Consider the following 18,862-nt stretch of genomic DNA (forward strand, 5'->3'; position numbering starts at 1 on the left):
AGGTTAAAATTACATTTTGAATACTAAACCTTTGTGAACTTACACATATCTGACAGAGTGCGTTTTGCTGTCCATTGTAACTCTTTCTTTGCCCGAGTAGGATCAGCATATGATGATGCAACATCTCCTGGTCTCCTCTCAACAATAGAATATGGCACTTTTTTTCCACTTGCACTTTCAAACTCATGAACGATTTGTAAAACTGAATAGCCAGTGCCAGTTCCTAAATTGTAAACCCGCCACCCACTAAATGCTTTGTCCATTACTTTTTTCATACCACTGATGTGTCCCTCAGCAAGGTCAACAATATGAATGTAGTCGCGTACACCTTAACAAATGGAAGGTATCAAATGAATGTGCTTCTAACATCACCGTAGTATAAAACATGTACAGGGTGCCAAAGCAAAAGCTGTGTCCTACCTGTTCCATCCAGTGTGTCATAGTCATTGCCATATACTTTTAGTTCAGCTCTTTTCCCAGTAGCAACTTGGGCAATATATGGCATCAAATTACTGGGAATACCATTGGGGTCTTCTCCAATCAAACCACTTTTGTGGGCTCCTATAGGATTAAAGTAACGCAGAGCAACAACGCTCCAAGTCTAGAGGAAAATTGAAAAGGTTAGAATGGAGCAAGTTCAGCACTTTGACCCAGTTCTGAAAGTCACATTAATGATACCTTGTCTGATGCACAGAGATCTTGAAGAATTTCCTCGATAAAGTACTTGGTTTTTCCATAAGGATTTGTGCACCCTTGACCAGTAGGATGATCTTCTGTGAGTGGTAACTTCTGTGGCAGACCATACACAGTTGCTGAAGAAGAAAATAAAAGCTTCTTCACATTAAATTCTTTCATAACCTGGCAACAAGAAATTAAATGTAGTATAAGTATTTGCCACTAAAACTAATGAGGTGCTATGTACCTTGTGAAACTAAAATTGCCACAGGAAAGTAAAGAAAGAGAAAGAAGCAGTTGCTAAACAGTAGAAGACTTACCTCAAGCAGATTAATTGAACCCATTACATTGTTTTTGTAATAAGTGAGTGGAATTTCACAGGATTCACCCACAGCTTTTAGAGCAGCAAAATGAATGACACATACAATGTTGTGCTAAGATAGCAAAAAGAAAAAATACTGTTTAAAGTACAAGTCTAAAAATCCTTGCAAAATTTCTTTAAATTATAATTACCTTTAAGAAAACACTCTTTAATGCATCAATATCAAGTAAATCAACATTATAAAAAGTCACAGTCTTGTTTGTAATTTTTTCAACTCTTCTCAATGATTCAGGTTTGGGACCTCCATCATTTCCTGTGCAGACAGAGAAGCATTACTAACAGAACTAGTTCATAGACATACTAAAACCTTCATAAGAAAACAATACAATTTATCAAATTTTACCTTTTAAAGCATTCACCAAATTGTCAATAACAACAACGCTGAATCCATTATTGAGCAGCTCCACTACTATGTGTGAACCAATGAAGCCAGCACCGCCAGTGGCTAGGACCACGGGTTCATCAGAAATTCGAGACATGTCTTTCCTGAGAGGAAAAAGTTTTTAAAAGACCCAACAAAACTTACAATTAGATGGAAAAAAATAGGGTGACACACACAATATTCCTGGAATATGAGAAAAATTAGTACAAAAACAAAATAAACCAGCTAATTTAAGATGTCAAATCCATCACAAGCACCAAGCAGCCCAAATCCATTTGACACCCATGCACCTTCCTGAAGGACATATGTCATGCAAAAGTGAAACAGCAATTGCGAAGTTAAGGGAGATCAAAGAATTGATCAGACAAGTGAGAAGAGACAAGTGTCATCATTAGTAAATGAAATTGTAGAAAGAAAGCAAAAGTACTTAGCTATACTACAAAAAAAACAAACTCTGAAACAAACAGATATAACCTTTGAGAAATTTCAATTATATGCATATGTAAAAGATAAATACCCAATAAAAAACTGTCAGAACAGCTTGACTCTTTCTCTTTTGGTGTTAACTCCTGGTTTTACCAATTGCATGAAAGGATCCACAAAGGCAAAGCAAAAACAGCAGAAAAGGAGAGGGGGAGGAGGGAGATAAAAAGACTACTAGCCTCTAGGTCCTTATCTTCATGGGGAAATTATCTTAAAAACAATTGAACTCCACTTGATAAGCAGCTGGTAAGATAACAGACGAAGGATGAACTACAATATGAAAATAAGAGCTAGCCCCATCACCGGATTTTACTTGGGGGTGTGAGAGGATCCATTTTGGTAACAACTATGGAGACATCAGCAAATCTTTAAAGTTCAAGAGAAAACAAAACTGGACATAAAAGAAAAGAGAAGGAAAATTTATTCTGGATTATTGTGTTAGTACAATCCACCATAATAACTTTTAACATTTACCATGTCATGCAAACTGCAAATCATTCATTGTGTAAGTATAGGGGAATCAAAAGTAGTAGTGCTGAAAACATACCATGTTTGGAGTTGTTTCATGAGTACAACAGATGCCACTGACAGCACCAGAACTGCGAGACTGTGCCTTCCAATCTCCATACTTATTCTATCAAATTCTGCGCTAGAAAAAAAACCAGCGGCATTAAGCGATATAAAAAGCATGCACAATTAATAAAGCACGTGGCTAGCAGCTGCACGAGAGAAAACTGGATAACCCCCAAGCACCTGAGAAATAGAAACACATTGCCAAGACTAAGATATTTCTGAACAAATACGATCCCATCTAGAATAACTCAATATTAATTCCACACGAACAACTAAAATTCTTTCATGGCTAAAAATTTAAGCTGGCTTCCATTAAAAAAGTTTAGACATTCAAGATTATATTTTATACAAATGTTTGCCGTACACTTATGTTGAGTGCGGTTTGACTCATATAGTGAGTCGCGATCACATAATTGTGTACCCCACCGCACATGACATATTGAATTATGACTTGCGAAGATGTAAATAAGATTAAAACACAGAAGATGAATTGAAATTTATTTCATTTTAAATGTTTTAAAAAAAACTATGATTAAAGTTGATATTTAAGATGAATTGTAGCAAAACCAAACAGACACATGAATCAAGCACATAAACCAAGAGCAAGAAGATTTTAAAGCAGCTGACAACTAAATATGCCCTTTGAATTTAAATGATGGAACATTTTTGAGCAGTTAACTCAAATATTCACGATTCCTGGACAAAATGACAATCTCACCCAAGTGCATGGAAAACTATCAGCAAGGAAAAATAACCTCTGCACACACATGATTTCACGAACGGTAAAAACGCTTCATAGGATACATACAAGAAAGAGGCAAAGGAATTAATGAAATGCTCTCCGACACTATAAAATGATACAAATGATACCGGTGAATTAAATTGTGAATACCGTGGAAGGAGGCAGGGGGAGGTGTCAACGGGCGGGTTGTCAGTCGTCGAGTCGTCGAAAAGAATAATGTATGTAGATGTCAAGCAGAAAGAAAATATAAACAACCAAACCGGTAGTGCTCACCGTTCTGGCTTCCCTCCAAGAAAACGTGTGAAAGAAATGCTATCACAAATACATGAATGCTAGAAAATGTTTCCATTTTATAGGATACGCGCTTATGATGGTTTTGAGCGCCTACCGAGAAGCTACAACTTAACCCTTTAACTTTTAACCCTTTAAACTTGCCGAGAAAATTGAAGGAAGAAGAAAGAAGAACTACTTCCGGTTAAGCCTCTGCTCCAGTTTACGGGGCCGTCAGCTGTCTTACTTCCGAAACTGTCCGCTAGAGGTCGTTCGTTACCGTGAAATTTAGGTTCACAATGTTTACAAGTAGTGAACTGTCAAAGTCAGATGGTAGATGACTTTATTGATGTAAGGAAACTTCCTCTTTCCTCAGTTTATCATTTTTAGTGTATTAGTACTGCTCCTCGATGTTGTTGCAGTCAAACCATGTCTCTGTAGATCTGATATTTTTCTTTGAGCTTCTTGTTGTTTAGTCTTCAGCATCCACAAACATTATGGTCAGTTTATTTCATGTGTTTACATCTGGTTTTATTCTGATATTTCTAAGGTTTCTACTTATCCTTCATTTTACTTTCTTATATTTTAGTCTTTCTCTTCGATAACCCACGTAACCGAAGTACTAGGAATTCCTCAACATTATTTGCGGAGGTCCAATAGAGATTGTACCGTTGATGCAACTGTTCATAAAACATGGCTCAAGTAAGAATCAATTTTAAAAATCTACTTCCCGCTATTTGTTTAGTCTGAATATTTCACACCATTTTGTGCTTCAGGTCTTTAATTCATACATGTCAAGCTCCTGAGTTTACTCATCATGAGACTTACGGAGATGATGAGGTTCAGTCTTGGGTACAACAAGGAGAGGACTTAGGGCAAGATTGGCGTCGCTTTCATTTGAGGGTTGAGTAAAATTAATGAGCTGACATTTTAACTTTTTATTTACAACATTTAGACCTTGTTCTTAATCTTTCTGCCTTTGATTGCCTGTAGGTCATTCTGAAGCAAGCTAAGCAAGTCATTCCTCTTCCTCGTTTGCGTTCTTCTATCAGCACTAACGAGAATAATTCAACTGAAACCATTCTCTCTTATGGTGAATTACTTCATTATATAAGCCACACTAACCATCGAAACATGTGGAAGGATATGTACAAAAAATATTTTCCTGGTGAGACAAAAATTTCCTTTTTACAACAGTAATTTATATTTATAGAATAATTTACCATTGGTGACACTCGACTTTTGTCCTGTGTAGATCGCAACATGGTCAAGGAATCAAATGATGAGCCCCATATCAATATGACCAGCTTTGAGTTAACTTTGAGGGACATCATTTCTCGCACTTATGGTTGTCCAATTATCAGTTTAACTGGAAGTCCAGATCTTGACTTTGGGCTGCGGAACAGACGAATTATGCTCAAGCTAGACCCTCATTGCAATATTTTACCAGCTGTTGTTGCAGTTGAAACTGATACATCATTTATCATATTTTTTCAACCCTTCATTGCTCATTCATTGCAGGTACTTTGTTAACTTCCAAATATTATATAATTAGCAAATCATTATGTAGTAAAAATAACATCATGAAAACTTTCAGGATTGTGTGAGCTTTAGCCCTGCTGTACTTGGGTCTTGCCATACGAAGCCTCTCTTTATTTTGTATCAGTTGGTGCAAGTTATGTGTGCCTTACATGATAGAGGCCTTGTTCTTGGAAATATATCGTTAAGTGATATCCTCCTGTCTGAAAATTTGTGGATTCAGGTCTGTGCTACATTGTCACACAATCAGCCAACAAATATCTAAAACTCTAAATTGATATCTACTTCTCATTTTTCAGGTCATTCCATTCATAGAGGACAATATTTATGATGTACCCTTAAGATCAGAGCAGCTCTCCAAAACTTTTGCTAAAAGTGATAATATTGGCAAAGAGTCTGCTAATTCTTCTTTTTTGGATGATCCTATTATTCAGAAAGATAACTCTCAGTGCTCTGATGAACAAAATATTGATAGAGAGAGTAACACAAACCAGGTATAGGGTTCTGTTTCACATTTGTATGAAACATTTCAAACCATGTCACATTGACACAGTATACCCAAGTATTCTTTTTAACAGGAATGTACACGGGAGCGATGTATTGGTTTAGAGAAGGCCTGTCATTTATGGATCACTGGTCAGATGTCCAATTTAGAATATTTGACCCAACTCAACCACCTAGCTGGACGTAGGCATGGAGACCCCACTTGCCATCACGTTCTTCCCTGGGTTTCAGATTTTTCTGCTCCAAATGGTGTGAATTGGCGAGATTTCACAAAATCTAAATTCCGTTTAAACAAAGGGGATCGGCAACTTGATCTCACTTATGATGTTGGAGTTGGAAGTGCGCAGGTTAGTGCTCAATCTTTTAATAATACTGCACATACACAAAACCAATAGTTAAAAATATATATATATGTTACATAGACACATTTTACATAGCCATGTTTGAGTATGTGCAGTATTATTATTCACCAAGAAATTTTACAAATCCGCTATTTCTTATGTCAGCCATGATAATCAACACGTTCAAACAGGTTCCCCATCATGTGTCAGATGTATTATCTGACATAACATACTATGTTTATCTATCAAGGAGAACTCCAAAGTCTGTTTTGTGCAAGGTAGTCAGGTCAACATGGGTACCAGCAGAATATCCTTCATCCATTCAAAGAATGCAGGAGTGGACTCCTGATGAATGTATACCAGAGTTTTTTACAGATCCCACTGTCTTCAAGGTAAGGCAGTTGTGTATTCTCACTGTGTGAAGGAGTTTTCATTGCTTTATAAAATTACATCCATGTTTTTCTTCTAAAATTTAGTCTACACATGAAGATTTACCAGATTTGGAAGTACCTAGTTGGGTTTCCAGTCCAGAAGAATTTGTTGAGAGACATAGAGAAATGTTAGAGTCTCCTCATGTTTCTGAACGTCTCAACCATTGGATTGATCTAACATTTGGATACAAGTAAATAGTTTTGTTGTTTGATATAAACTAAAACTATTTTCTACATTGTAATAAAATCTCTGTGTTTTAGGCTTTCTGGAGCTGCAGCAGTAAAAGCCAAGAATGTATGCCTTCACTTAGTGGACAGTCATACCACTTTAAACAATTCTGGAGTGGTACAACTCTTTACCCAACCCCATCCTCAGAAGGTCTGTGCCTCACCTTACTGGGGAAAAGTGCCTCCCCGAATATTTTCATCACTCAGAAGTAAGTGTAAAGTCATGTGAATAGATTTACAAATGAGTTTAGAAATGCAACTACAGTGTATAATTGTTGGTTGGCACAAAAGGCACAAAAGTTGACCGGGATATCGGGGAAGAGGATCTTTGTGGGTCTGGATTTGAAGATGATGACCACTCTTTAGCGCAGTCTAGTGTTCCAAATAAGCCTTCTCCTTTGGCTCTTAGTCGCTTTCTCAGTCGATCTCGAGGATCCCTTTTGGTATTGTAATGAAATTTTAGTACTTAGTTTATAATTTTTGTTTGTTCTTGGCATAATTTTGTATCTTAATTTTAGACACCTTCTGCTGAGGAGTGTCCGAGCACTAACGTGATTCCCAAAGCTGCTTCAACAAATGCACAAAACAACATTACAAATGTTAATGTCAGCAACTCTACCATTCACTTGCCTCGTGACTTTCATCCTACCAGTGCTTTGCAAGCTGTAGAATCCTTACATACCTTCTTGGGAAAGACTTTTCACCATGGTGTTAGTGAGGAAGCTTTCCAAACTAATGATATTGACCAAAAACCTTTGACAAGGTACAAATTACAAATTGTTGCCTCAAAACGGTTGAGAGAAATGCAGGTAATTTTATCATACGCAAGAAAATTTTTTTCACTATGGAACAATATTAAGAACAATTTTTCATTGGTATTTCAGGTTCTTGGGTGCTTGATAGTTGAACTTTTTCTAGCTGGAAGGCTAAGAGCATCAGCCACCTCACATGAGCAACGTTTACAAGTGTGCCAATCAGCAGCACGCCATTGTGGAGATCAATTACCTCGTTGTGTCAGGAAAGTTGTCTCTTTATTGCTGCAAATACACAGCACAAATTCTACTGTAAGTTGGAAATCTGTCATATTTACAAAAACAGTTTCATCTATCTAATCTGCTTAGTGGAATGTATAAAAGGGAGATTTGCACTAATAAACTAACAGCATTTTTATGATTCTGTTTAGATTCCTGGAGAGGAAACGGACAACTTACCTTTTAGTGGCCCTGGAGTGCGATATCCACTGATATCTTCAAATGGGCTTCCTCCTCCTTCGGCTCATCAGTTTTTGCAGCCTCTGCTGTCATCAATGTTGATTGCATTCCCTAAGCAATTTTTGACAGTATTTGCCCTGTTGAGAAAATCCCAAGATTATTCATCCCTTTCACGGGAACTATGTTGGCGATCAGAAAATGCGGAGGGTCAAGAGGACGAAAAGTACATTCTAACCGAAAAGGTCTTTTTTAATTTTATGAGTTAAGCCTTGTTTTTTAAGAACTTTCAAGCTTTATATTTTAATTTAATTTTTTTATTTTAATTTATTTTTTTTTAGCTCAGGGAATGTTGGGTGAAAACTGTAGCTCATGATTTAACTTTGGTACTCCCACAACTGGACACATCTTTAGTCCCCCTGTTACTTCCCCACATTAGACAGTTAATGGAAGACCCAAACTCTGCCGTCCTTGCCACATGGTATCTTTTTGATCCCATTGCTCAGTAAGTGACTTACCTCTCTCTCCATTCAAATGTCAGGTTTATTCTAATATTTTTTAAAAATGTTTGTTAACTTGTTAAAATTTACCTTTGTTCCATCAGAGCTCTGGGGCCATCTGCAACTTGTGGCCACTTGCTGGAAACCATTGTAAAATTATACAGTGAGTTTCGAGTTGGGGATGAAGCTATTAAAGACAATGGTGGAAATGTTGATAGTGAGAGGATTGTGAATAGGAATATGAAACAAGCTAAGCTCTTTCATAGAACATTTTTACTGCGTTTGATTGTTCGTTTTGGATTAAAAGCATTCCTTGATAATTTTGTCACACCCTTAGTAGAAGCTGTTGGTGGATACCATGAGTCTTCACGAAAATCTAACTCTACATTTAATGATAAGGGAACTCGTTTGCGGAGGCAAAACACATCAGCTTCTACTAATTTAAAGTAAGTTCAGATACATACATCAGAAATGCTTTAAAAGGCTCTAGATATATGTGTGTAAATAGACCTGTATTAGATCATGTTAGATACACATGTATATTGTATTTGCACAGATCGTGTGGGCTGAATGAACCCTCGTTATTGGAAGGTGTTGATACAGTGCACCAAGATTCATCAGCTGGAAAGTCGTTAAATTCAGCTGGTTTCCTTTCACCCATGGATGATGATCTATCTGGGGGAGAGAATGAAACTGAAAATCCTCGAAGATCCACATCTGCTGACCTAGGTGGAAATGGCATAGAAACTGAGGTGGAGCCAGAAATGTTTGTTCTTGACACAGATGAAGATCCTGCCCCTCTTGATCGTCTGATGCATCAATTAGATTTGCATCCAGATGATGGTGATGACTATGAAGATATGCCCTTGGTTCAGGCAAACGTATATGGTAAGTTTATATGTTATGGGACAATTTATTCAATAGAAAAAGCCTATCTTTTTCCAATACTGTGCTAATATTTTTTTCTTTGCTCCAATTCCTAGATACTAATGCTGGTCCGAAGTCTCCAACAATACCGATTCCAGGGAACAGTGAGACCAGCTATGATACAGGAATGCTTTCAAGTGATGGTGAAGATCTAAAAATAAACAATGATGGTTTTGATGGCAATCTTTCTCATGCATCTGTTGTGCAATCTGATGATGAATGCCAAAATGAAATATCTGGTAGCTCGTCTGTTTTGAAGCTTGACAAAGACTTCAAGGTAATAAGAACATTTTTAATTTTCTCTTTTGACAAATAGGTGTTGAAGAGAAAAAAAATTGCATTTAGTTTCAATTTTTCTTTGTCATCAGGTCAGCGATGTGAGCACCGACTCTCTAGTGTGGCTTGCACACAGATTGGGTCCAGTTTTGTCAGCTCGTTATCTTTCTCGTAATTTATTACGAATGCTTACTCTGTGTTACTTAAGATCAGAGAATCTGCAGCCAGTGTCCTCACCTGGTGTTCCTTTCCCATCACCAGATAACCTTCAGATCATAGGTTGGAATGTTATTGGTGACCATAATGCTGCTAATGTTCTTCATTGCCTATCAACAATATCAGGTATATGCAGTATATTGTTGGTTGATTTGATTGATTACTTAAAATCAAAAATATCTATCTATCTATCTTGGGAAAACCCCTTCTTCAACTTATTTGTATTTCAAAATAATGTTGTATTGTCTGCAGCACTTTATGGAGAACAGTTAATTGTACTGCAATATCTTCCTCACATGGGTGAACTAATAGCTCATTGCAGAAGAAAACTAACTCTTAACCTTGAGGCAGGATTAGTTGGGTGTCTTGCTCTTTTGCGTCATATCATCCCTTTCATGACTGACAATACTCTGATGGACCAATTACAGGCAAGTTAATAAACTAAATTAATGCTGCCCTGTAGTTGTCACGGTATTTTGTTCTAATAAGTCCTGTCTCTTGTTGTAGGATGTAATTCTGAAGACAATCCTCCATCCTGCAGTTCGATTACTGTCAACTACAAGAATGGCATATCCATCTGGATGGGTGGCTCGTATGGCAGTAACAACAAAATTCTGTGATGCTCTTTACTTACTTTCATTGCGGCTTGGAAGAGAAATGACTCACCGCCATCTTGCTGTACCTGCTTTGCAACGATTTTTCTTAACATTTAGTAAAGCCCATCTAGATCGTGCAAACGCTCTGACTCTCTCAGCAACACCCAACTCTTATACATCAGGAGACGGACCTCTTATAGAGAGTGTTGCCCAGAGGGATACTGTGAGCCCACTCAGGTAGGTAGAGATTTACGGATACCAAATAGGAAAGAAGTTCACCTTCTAATATTGTCTTGGTTTCAGATCACTCGAAGAATCTAGTTATTTAGAGATCAGACGCGATGGAACCATTACAGAATGGGCTGTTCGACGTGGTGCTTCAGTGCAGATAACTCATGTTAGAAGTCGATCAAGAATGTGTGATAGTGAATCAGCTGATTCATACTCTCCTCCACAACCTGCTCGAAAGCCTCATCCAGAGGCGGAAGGCAGCTCTGACGCTTTAGATTCTGACCCCATCAGAAAACAGGCACAGGATGAGCTTTGTTTAGTATTCAGCCCACAACTTGCTCATCTAGTCTACATACCATTTTTCAGATTCTTGGGGGAGCCAGTTGTGGAACAAGCCCTTAAAAATCATCTATTGATTCAAGACCTTTGCTTTGAATATGAGCAAGAGATGCAGCATGCAGCTCCCAGTGGAGGTAAGTTTCACTAAAGATATTATTCACAATCAATTTTTTTCTCTCTCCATGCGTCCAAAATTTTTAAAACTTGCCTTTTCTGCTTTACAGTGCCAGATGACATGTTTTACCTATCAGATTACTTGTCTCCCCCTACTCCTTTAGACATGGATAGAGCAGGGTCTGGAAGTTTTGGGACCAATGTTGCCTTAATTGGAAATCGCATTGAGTTACAGGTAAAGAGAGAACCAGTTGTTACAAACTCTAATCTAAATTGCATTTTTATTAATGAAGGAATTATTAAAAATTTGTGGATATGTTCATCCAGCGTCCAGATATACAGAGTGGTGGCTCAAGTATCGAACAGGTGCAACATGAAGCCATGGCTCAAGCTCACCTGCGTGTGGAAACCAGCTCGACCAGGTAATATTGGCTAGGAAGACATATTGAAACATTTTAGTAATCTAATGAATTATGGATTTCTTCCTGTTCACAAGCAACTAACTTTTCAGACGGCTGCCTTATTCCTTTTTTGTTTTGTTCTTAGACATCTCAGAGGAAATTGGCTTGCTTATTGGGAGCATGAAATTGGCAGGGCAGAGAAAGATTGCAGATTCAATTTCAAACAAATTAAACTACAAACTTTTACTGGGCATACAAATGCTGTTCGAAGTATTGTTGCTTTGGGTAATGAAAACAGCTTTTTAAGCGGAAGCCGAGACAAAACTGTGAAGTTATGGTCTCTCAGAAGTCAGGTTTGCTGAATTGATTTTATCTATCTATTATTCGATGCTTCTATTTTACACTTGCTGTTTAATTTCTCATAATATTTTTCCCCTCCCCCTTACTTAGGGTGATGGTAGTACAGTCTCTCAATGTCAGTGGAATTTCTCAGGACATAGGAAATCAATTATTTCTCTGACATTCATTGAATCATTGAGACTAGTGGCATCATGTGATTCTGTTGTGCAACTGTGGGACCCATGGTATGGCAAAGTGGTTTGCAATCAGCCTGGAGAACTGCTTGGAGGGTCCACCACTACGCGTAGTCCACCTCCAATCAATGTTTTGCGAGCTTTACCAGCTCCATCTCCTGCCATTTTAGCTGCCACTACAGATTCTACTTTGCGTCTTTTAGACGCCCGTTTATCTCTTTATGTGAACCAATTAAAGGTAGGGGCCTTCAACAGGGTTATTTTGATTTAGTTTATTATTTTGTAATATCAACCCTGGTTTTAAATTATCAGGTATCTTTGACCCCTGTTGGCCTTGTCAGGTGCATGGCTATTGGTCCAAGTGGTTTCTGGGCAGCTGTTGGCCAATCATCCGGATTCCTCACTATACTTGACATACGTACAGGCCTTATCATTGCATCATGGAAAGGGCATGAAGGAGAAGTAAGCATTGCATCCAATATTTTGAAGAATTAAAATAAGTTTTTATGTACCATAGATTCATGTATTGTTTCACTATACACTCATTTTCTTTTTCACCACATACTTATGTATTGTTTGAAAGGTACTTCAGTTGGTTGCAGTAAATGACACTACATTAGTTAGCTCTTCCTTGGACCAAACAGTTTCTGTATGGAATGCTATTGATGGTAAACTGAGATTTCATCTGAGGTAAGATCACCTACTTTGAGATTTAGCAGGGCATTCTATATCTTCCGTAGGACTTCCACTTTGAACTCTATTACAGAGGACCAACTGAGCCTGTGCATTGTCTTGGTGCATACTGCTCTGAGCTAATATCTGGAACCACAGCCAATAGGATTGGTGTTCACACAGCAATTGACTCAGCTGCATCATTTTCATCAACTCGGCTCCGATCAGATACTTTTAAAGGGGTTCTTACAACCATGGCTGTTCTCCCCTTGAATCGTCTTCTTCTTTTAGGTGCTGACAGTGGGATCATAACTCTACTGTCATAAATTGTAATTAGGTAAAAGTATCAGGTCCATTCCCATATCTGTGATATATTCCAAATGTTTGAGATTATATTTTATCATCATTTCGTTAAGTGTCCAAAAATTGTACCACTTGAAATTTTTGAACAATATAAAGTTTTTTCTATGAACTTTGTTAACATTATTTCAGCCCCAACTTTTCAAGCCAAATAGGAAGGATTCAAAGAATTGAAAATGATTTATGAGGACAACCTTTATTGAATGCATACTGGTCTTACACTTAAGGATGGTACAATAATATAAACTGATAAATTAATATATTACTATACATCACATGGTTCAACATATATTAATATATTAACAAATCAAATCCTTCAAAAGTCACTGGCATTTTCTAGAACATTCATTACACAAAATCTTAAAACACCAAAAAAAACGAACAAAAGAACACCATAGGCTAAGGTAGATAACCATGACTGTGTTTATAACAAATATTTCTAATGAAGCAACAACATTCGAAAAAAAATAACAGAACCCACTTTGCCAATCATCTAATTAATGATAGTTCCATTTTTGATCACATCACAGTGGTCCCCCAACATTAATTTGGTATTGCAGAGGGAAACTTTACCATATCCTTATCAATACTTGTCGCACTGATTGCTCAATAATCCACAAAAATAAACAAAGATATGAAAACCAAACACTCATAAGAATCACTACAGTTCTAAAAAATGGGAATAATTTAAGAGACACACTGGTTGAAGTGTGCTAAACAATATTCACATCAGTGATTCGTGACAAGAATGTCAAGTTGAATGAAAATTAAATGAGTCTATTAACCAATAAAATCAAATCTTATATTCAGTGTCACAGATGTTTAAGTTTTTTAAATATTTCATTGTACGAGAATAACGGTTCATTGGCTTTGGCCAGTCAATTAGCTTTCAGCGGTGAAGACAGGATATCATGTGAAAATAAGTCAACGTTGTACTTCCCAGACTAGTACCAAACAGTCAAAAACAAATTTCAATCAAAGTTCAGTTCTCATTTCAATAATAATAACAGTTTAAACACACAACTAGAAATCAGACAAAAAATAAAAATAGCTTAGAAGAATACTTAAGAAAAGTGCCAAGAAGCATGCAGCAAAATATTTCAACCAAAGTCCCTCCAAGGAAAAGAAAAAAACATTTACATATTGACCTTTCTGCCATGGAAATGATGACACCATCCTCTTAGCCAAGACCCAAGCCTTACAGTAACCATATTGTGTACCTGGTGGACCTAGTAAATGGTGATTAGTAAACTTCCTAAGCTCAACCATTCATTAGCACTCTTGGTGCGTTTTTTTTTAAATAGTTGTTTCCATGAACTACAAATGGAACACAAAGTGGATTCAAAATAGTGTGATGTTCTGTTATTTCAACTCAATTATCTTGTTTTCCTTCATTTATTTCAAAAATATTGTACTTTAATTTAAGCTCCAGTCTATAGACAAAATCACAAGTTGAGAGCAATGCAATGCCACTAAGTCTTGCGTTGAAATCCATTCTCATGCTTATGACTTAATAATGCATAATTTGAGCCAGCCAGTTAACCAGCAACCTCTTCCCTCATTAATGACAGCATCCAGATCACAAGGTTACCCTAACCATCTTTACATCTCTACTCTATAGGTTTATAGAGAGAAAAGAGAGAGAGAAAAAGATAGTAGAAAATTCAACACATTCAGGATGCAAAGAACCAACCCAAATTGTATTGATGAAAGTGAACCGATCAAGCATTATCACGACCAGCATATTTAAAACTAAGTTTTACAAGTAGAACACAGTTTGAAATTATGCAAAGAACATACATGGGTATAACAAATGGAATCTTACATGGTTCGTTTTTTTTCTTTTAATAATTATACATAACAAACTTGAAACCTTAGTAGAAATTCTAAGTAAGACTCGATTACATTAGTACATGCATGAAAAAAGCTCATATTTGCTGAATATAGTTATATTTATAAAATCAACAAAGACAATTCCACAATACCAACACTATTTTGATATTTACTGTTATTAATCTTTAGAATTGAAGCATGTTTGTACTACTAAAGAATTAAATCAAGCAGTACACCCATGTAAAAAAAAAACAAAAAAACAAATAATATTGGGATATCAGAAACACTACACCATTTACAATTAAAGTTCACTTTAAAATGTATCACACAGAAGACAAATATTGTGAGCAAATGCTTAAATATTCTACTAACACACAAAGTTCTATAGTTTGCAATCTAGAGTCTGACACTGTATGAGATAGTAAACAATGCTACAAAGTGTTTAATAATCTGTATTAGAAAGCAGAACATGTTCAGATGAAATTAGTGACTTTGAAATTTGGCACTGGTTTCCTCTAAACAAATTGATTCCTGACACTATGATATAGGTATATGTGCAGTCAGTATTATATGAAGAGCTAAAGACCCCTGGACAAATGCAAAACACAATAAGTGGTGCATTCATTCTGATATAGTTTTGACACTCCTTTGGATGATTTGTTCTCAGTGAAAACATTGCTTTATCTGCTCATGTATGATTTACTGTAGTAACTCAGACTTCAACAACTTTGGGACTGGTTTCATTCGTTTCAGGTATGAGCACTTTCTCTTAAGAGATTCATTCAATAACCATTGTTACTCAGTGATTCATCAAATGTCTTGAATGTCTTCAGATCATTAGTTCAAGGACATCCATCTTGCATTCGAACTCTTTTTAAGTGTGCTAACTGTTGTCTCGTACAAAGCCTGGATTACTTCAGGCACAAATTTTCTCACACATGATTCAAGGTTGCCACTCATTAAAGAGTAGAGCAGGAACTATAATAGAGTTTACTTCTTAAGCTTTATTTTATTTAAGACCAAGATGATACACAATGCAACATTTCATTCACAGCAAGCACATTATGAAATTTCATTCATAGCAAGCATTAAGTAGTATGTAATATATGTGCAACATTCCAACATTTGAACTTGGCAGGAACACAAGAAATGGAATACAGTAAAATAGTCAAAATCCACAGCACCAAAATGGCAGAAAATAGGGGCTGATTTCGGTTGTATGGAAAGCCAACAACACATGTTGAACAAATATCTATTATACAAAATTAAATTCATTTTGGACTAAAATCTTCAGCATACACAGATAAATACTGATCAAGGGTACTTTTTACTTTGTCATGACTGATAAATGGAATTGGAAAGTGACTAAGAGCTTCCATTTGTAACATCTTACAACATATTGAGTGCAGGGAAAATACAAATACAGTCTAATCTGTGCTTCAGTCCATTGTGCAACATGAGTACAAGCTGGTTACATTTCGGGAACCAACCACCTAGAGAACCAAGAACATTGTGATGCAGGAATTACGAGCAGTCAGCCAGTAAGTAATAGAGATGCGTCAGTGATAACATGAGATTACTAATTATGATAAATTTGAAAATTTAGTTTATGTAAAATATTTTATTGTCTCTTAAAATTTTGCCGTAATAGTAAAAATTTTGTTCATATGTTATTAGAAATCCTTCCAGCAAACACCTTTGAAAATTTTGTAATGGTTATGGAGTTGAAGTATTCAAATACAAAAAGGAGGGTAAGGAATTACTTCCATGCTGCACAAACTTCATAACGATTCAGCACAATTCTATCAAAATAATCCCTAAACTGCTCAGTAATTCTAGGCCCCACAAGCCATGCATCATACAATACAGTCCTTTTCATGACTGATGCACAGAAAAAGACATGGACAATACAGGCACAGGCACAGGTAGGATAATAAATCACAATTAGTAGATACACAAATAGAAGAAATGAAAAAGCTTGGACTAGGTGCAAGAATTTATCCTTATTTGAACAGTAATATATAAATCTGAATGCCTTTTATCACACATTGTGTTTGATACACTCAGCATTAAAAGCAATGTTTACATCCATAAGTTTCACTTAGACAACTGTTTTTAGTTTTAATAAAAAAAGGCACATATTTTGACAAATTGGAGAGCAATTTTCCACTGCTGACCAGGTTGTAAGCTCGCTTGAGCCCTACACTTGATTGTTATATTGAAAATAAGGTAAAGTAAGCTCTGCATATTTGATACAGTGGTTAAAATAAAGGATTTACTTTTCTTTTAGATATAAGTGAAAATTAGTGAAGGTACCCACTGTTTACAGGTTTCTTTTGTACCTGGATATTATGGTTAACGAAATTTCCAGTCTTCTGCTTATTTCACAATTACAATAGAGGAAATTGGTTCATGACTATTAACATGGCAGATCGTATTTCAATAGACGAGATCTTTCCCTACAAATAACACTAACCTTGCTTCTATTCACCTTATGTATCACCATTTGTTTATGGTACGCTGCATTAACTGCAGATGTATCATAGGACCATAGAAAATGCTGTGTAGAGGACCAATGCCTAAATTAATTAACATGAACTTTTTGAGCAAATCAAAATCAAAATGTGTGTTCCACAAGTATAGATTTCTCGATATGGACAAATAATGGTTATGTCAATAACATGGTTGAAGAACCCTGTCTCTGAAAGTTGCTCTCCCATTGGAAAGAAAGTGAGTGTCCTGAGTTAGATCTAACAGAATTCCACAGCAAATTGTTCAAAAATACACAAAACATTAGACATAAAAAGATTGTTAACATCAAAATAGACCATAAATACAAAAATTTTTAGTCTCTGCATAAGTTCAACACTGCGTTAAGAATATCACTGCTTCACTATGAGCTTCTATAGTAACAAGTTTTCTTTCACCATTCAGTGTTCAGCAAACCCCCTCAGCCATAACATATAGAACTCACAAGGAAGCGGATTGCAAGACTACTGACAAAAATAAATTAAAAATGAAAGCTCACTAAATGAGTACACATTTCATTCAAGTAGGAATTCTTACATTTCAAAGAATGAGCTGATGCACAAAGCATATCTGGGTTAAAGAAACCCAGCTGGAATATCTTAAAAGAATAAGCAAAAAGTAGTCTTCCAGGGCTGGAAACCCTACTATCCCCTCAATCCAAAGCCCCAACAATTATTTACAATCTTCACACCATCACCTGAGAAACAACACTGGCAGTTGACTTAATACAGATTGTCAAACTTTGCCATTTAGCTAACTGTTTAAACAATTTTCCTTAAGTTTCAGCATGAACATAAATTGCACATTTTCATTTGACTAAGAAAATAAAAGGTCTTTAAGAAATCACATTAAGGACTTCAAAAAAGGCACTTCACAAAGAAGGACAACAGAAATCAGACCTCTTGACTGAATATCCCCCATGATTGCCTAACAGTAACAAACACATTCATCACATGAGTACATTTTTTTGTCACACTTAACTTTTGTAAAGCTGTATAATAAAAAAGCATTCTAAATAAAATTAAGATCGAAAGCTACAACTCTCACTAAACACACTAAACTAGGAAGTGCCATTACAACAACTCACAACCATAAAATTAATGGAGGGGATATTTCATGTGGTAACATGTCATAAGAAATGAATAATAAGGCTGATATAATGACTTCAGCAACTTTCCTTGACAACTCCTCCTTACAACTTCCATTCCTACCAACAACCGAGTGTCTTTTGGTTGATGACTCTATGCATCTCATTGGATGTGATTATTTGAACAGACATATTCAATTTGGATGGTCCAAAGTATCTTTCTAGAATTTACTATTACAAATTAGACAACAGGACAATTAAATTCAATTATGTTTTCAACATTTCACCAGCATTATGTCACAAGCACTTGCACTACTGATAAAATTTTGAAATATTGGTAAGCACAAGAAGTGATATGGGTATTTTAGGGTTCCTTTGCTGTTCTCTTAAAAACAGAAAAGGTGTCCGGATCCTATGAGTTGGTTGTTAATCCACAGAAGTATTTCATTTAAAAATTCATATATTCACATAATATGGGGAAATTGAGCTG

General features: G+C 36.2%; 2 protein-coding genes across 8 annotated transcripts; one reads left to right on the forward strand and one right to left on the reverse strand.

The window, feature by feature from the left end:
• Window positions 1-43: 43 nt before the first annotated feature.
• On the reverse strand, window positions 44-3,635 carry LOC113208438 (UDP-glucose 4-epimerase; the record flags this gene model as incomplete). 7 transcript variants are annotated; one of them, XM_052273555.1, is given in 8 exon segments in its annotated part: window positions 44-328; window positions 421-601; window positions 679-858; window positions 996-1,109; window positions 1,189-1,310; window positions 1,401-1,543; window positions 2,470-2,566; window positions 3,511-3,630. In XM_052273555.1, coding segments are annotated over 8 exon segments (1,198 nt in total), but the record flags the coding sequence as incomplete, so codon positions are not given.
• A 119-nt stretch (window positions 3,636-3,754) lies between these two features.
• LOC113208423 (WD repeat-containing protein 81) lies at window positions 3,755-13,035 on the forward strand. The gene is made up of 30 exons (XM_052273548.1): window positions 3,755-4,007; window positions 4,097-4,209; window positions 4,284-4,410; window positions 4,501-4,675; window positions 4,763-5,028; window positions 5,105-5,269; window positions 5,346-5,540; window positions 5,625-5,897; window positions 6,083-6,283; window positions 6,368-6,513; window positions 6,584-6,759; window positions 6,842-6,993; window positions 7,069-7,359; window positions 7,435-7,614; window positions 7,734-8,003; window positions 8,100-8,263; window positions 8,363-8,704; window positions 8,815-9,146; window positions 9,242-9,462; window positions 9,554-9,803; window positions 9,930-10,105; window positions 10,185-10,510; window positions 10,577-10,977; window positions 11,068-11,192; window positions 11,285-11,379; window positions 11,504-11,711; window positions 11,809-12,129; window positions 12,204-12,353; window positions 12,475-12,581; window positions 12,658-13,035. Exons 1-30 carry the CDS (start codon window positions 4,005-4,007, stop codon window positions 12,887-12,889), a joined length of 6,183 nt encoding a protein of 2,060 aa, XP_052129508.1. The 5' UTR covers window positions 3,755-4,004; the 3' UTR covers window positions 12,890-13,035.
• Window positions 13,036-18,862: the final 5,827 nt, after the last annotated feature.

Source organism: Frankliniella occidentalis, unplaced genomic scaffold (genome assembly GCF_000697945.3).
Source record: "Frankliniella occidentalis isolate FOCC.00 unplaced genomic scaffold, Focc_3.1 Scaffold282, whole genome shotgun sequence".
NCBI lineage: Eukaryota > Metazoa > Arthropoda > Insecta > Thysanoptera > Thripidae > Frankliniella > Frankliniella occidentalis.

What these genes read in the sequence shown, in the direction of transcription:
- LOC113208423 (XM_052273548.1), top strand. An exon ending in GTGGAAACCAGCTCGACCAG is followed by an intron (nt 11,380 to 11,503) that starts GTAATATTGGCT and finishes TTTTGTTCTTAG; the next exon opens with ACATCTCAGAGGAAATTGGC. An exon ending in TTTATGTGAACCAATTAAAG is followed by an intron (nt 12,130 to 12,203) that starts GTAGGGGCCTTC and finishes TTAAATTATCAG; the next exon opens with GTATCTTTGACCCCTGTTGG.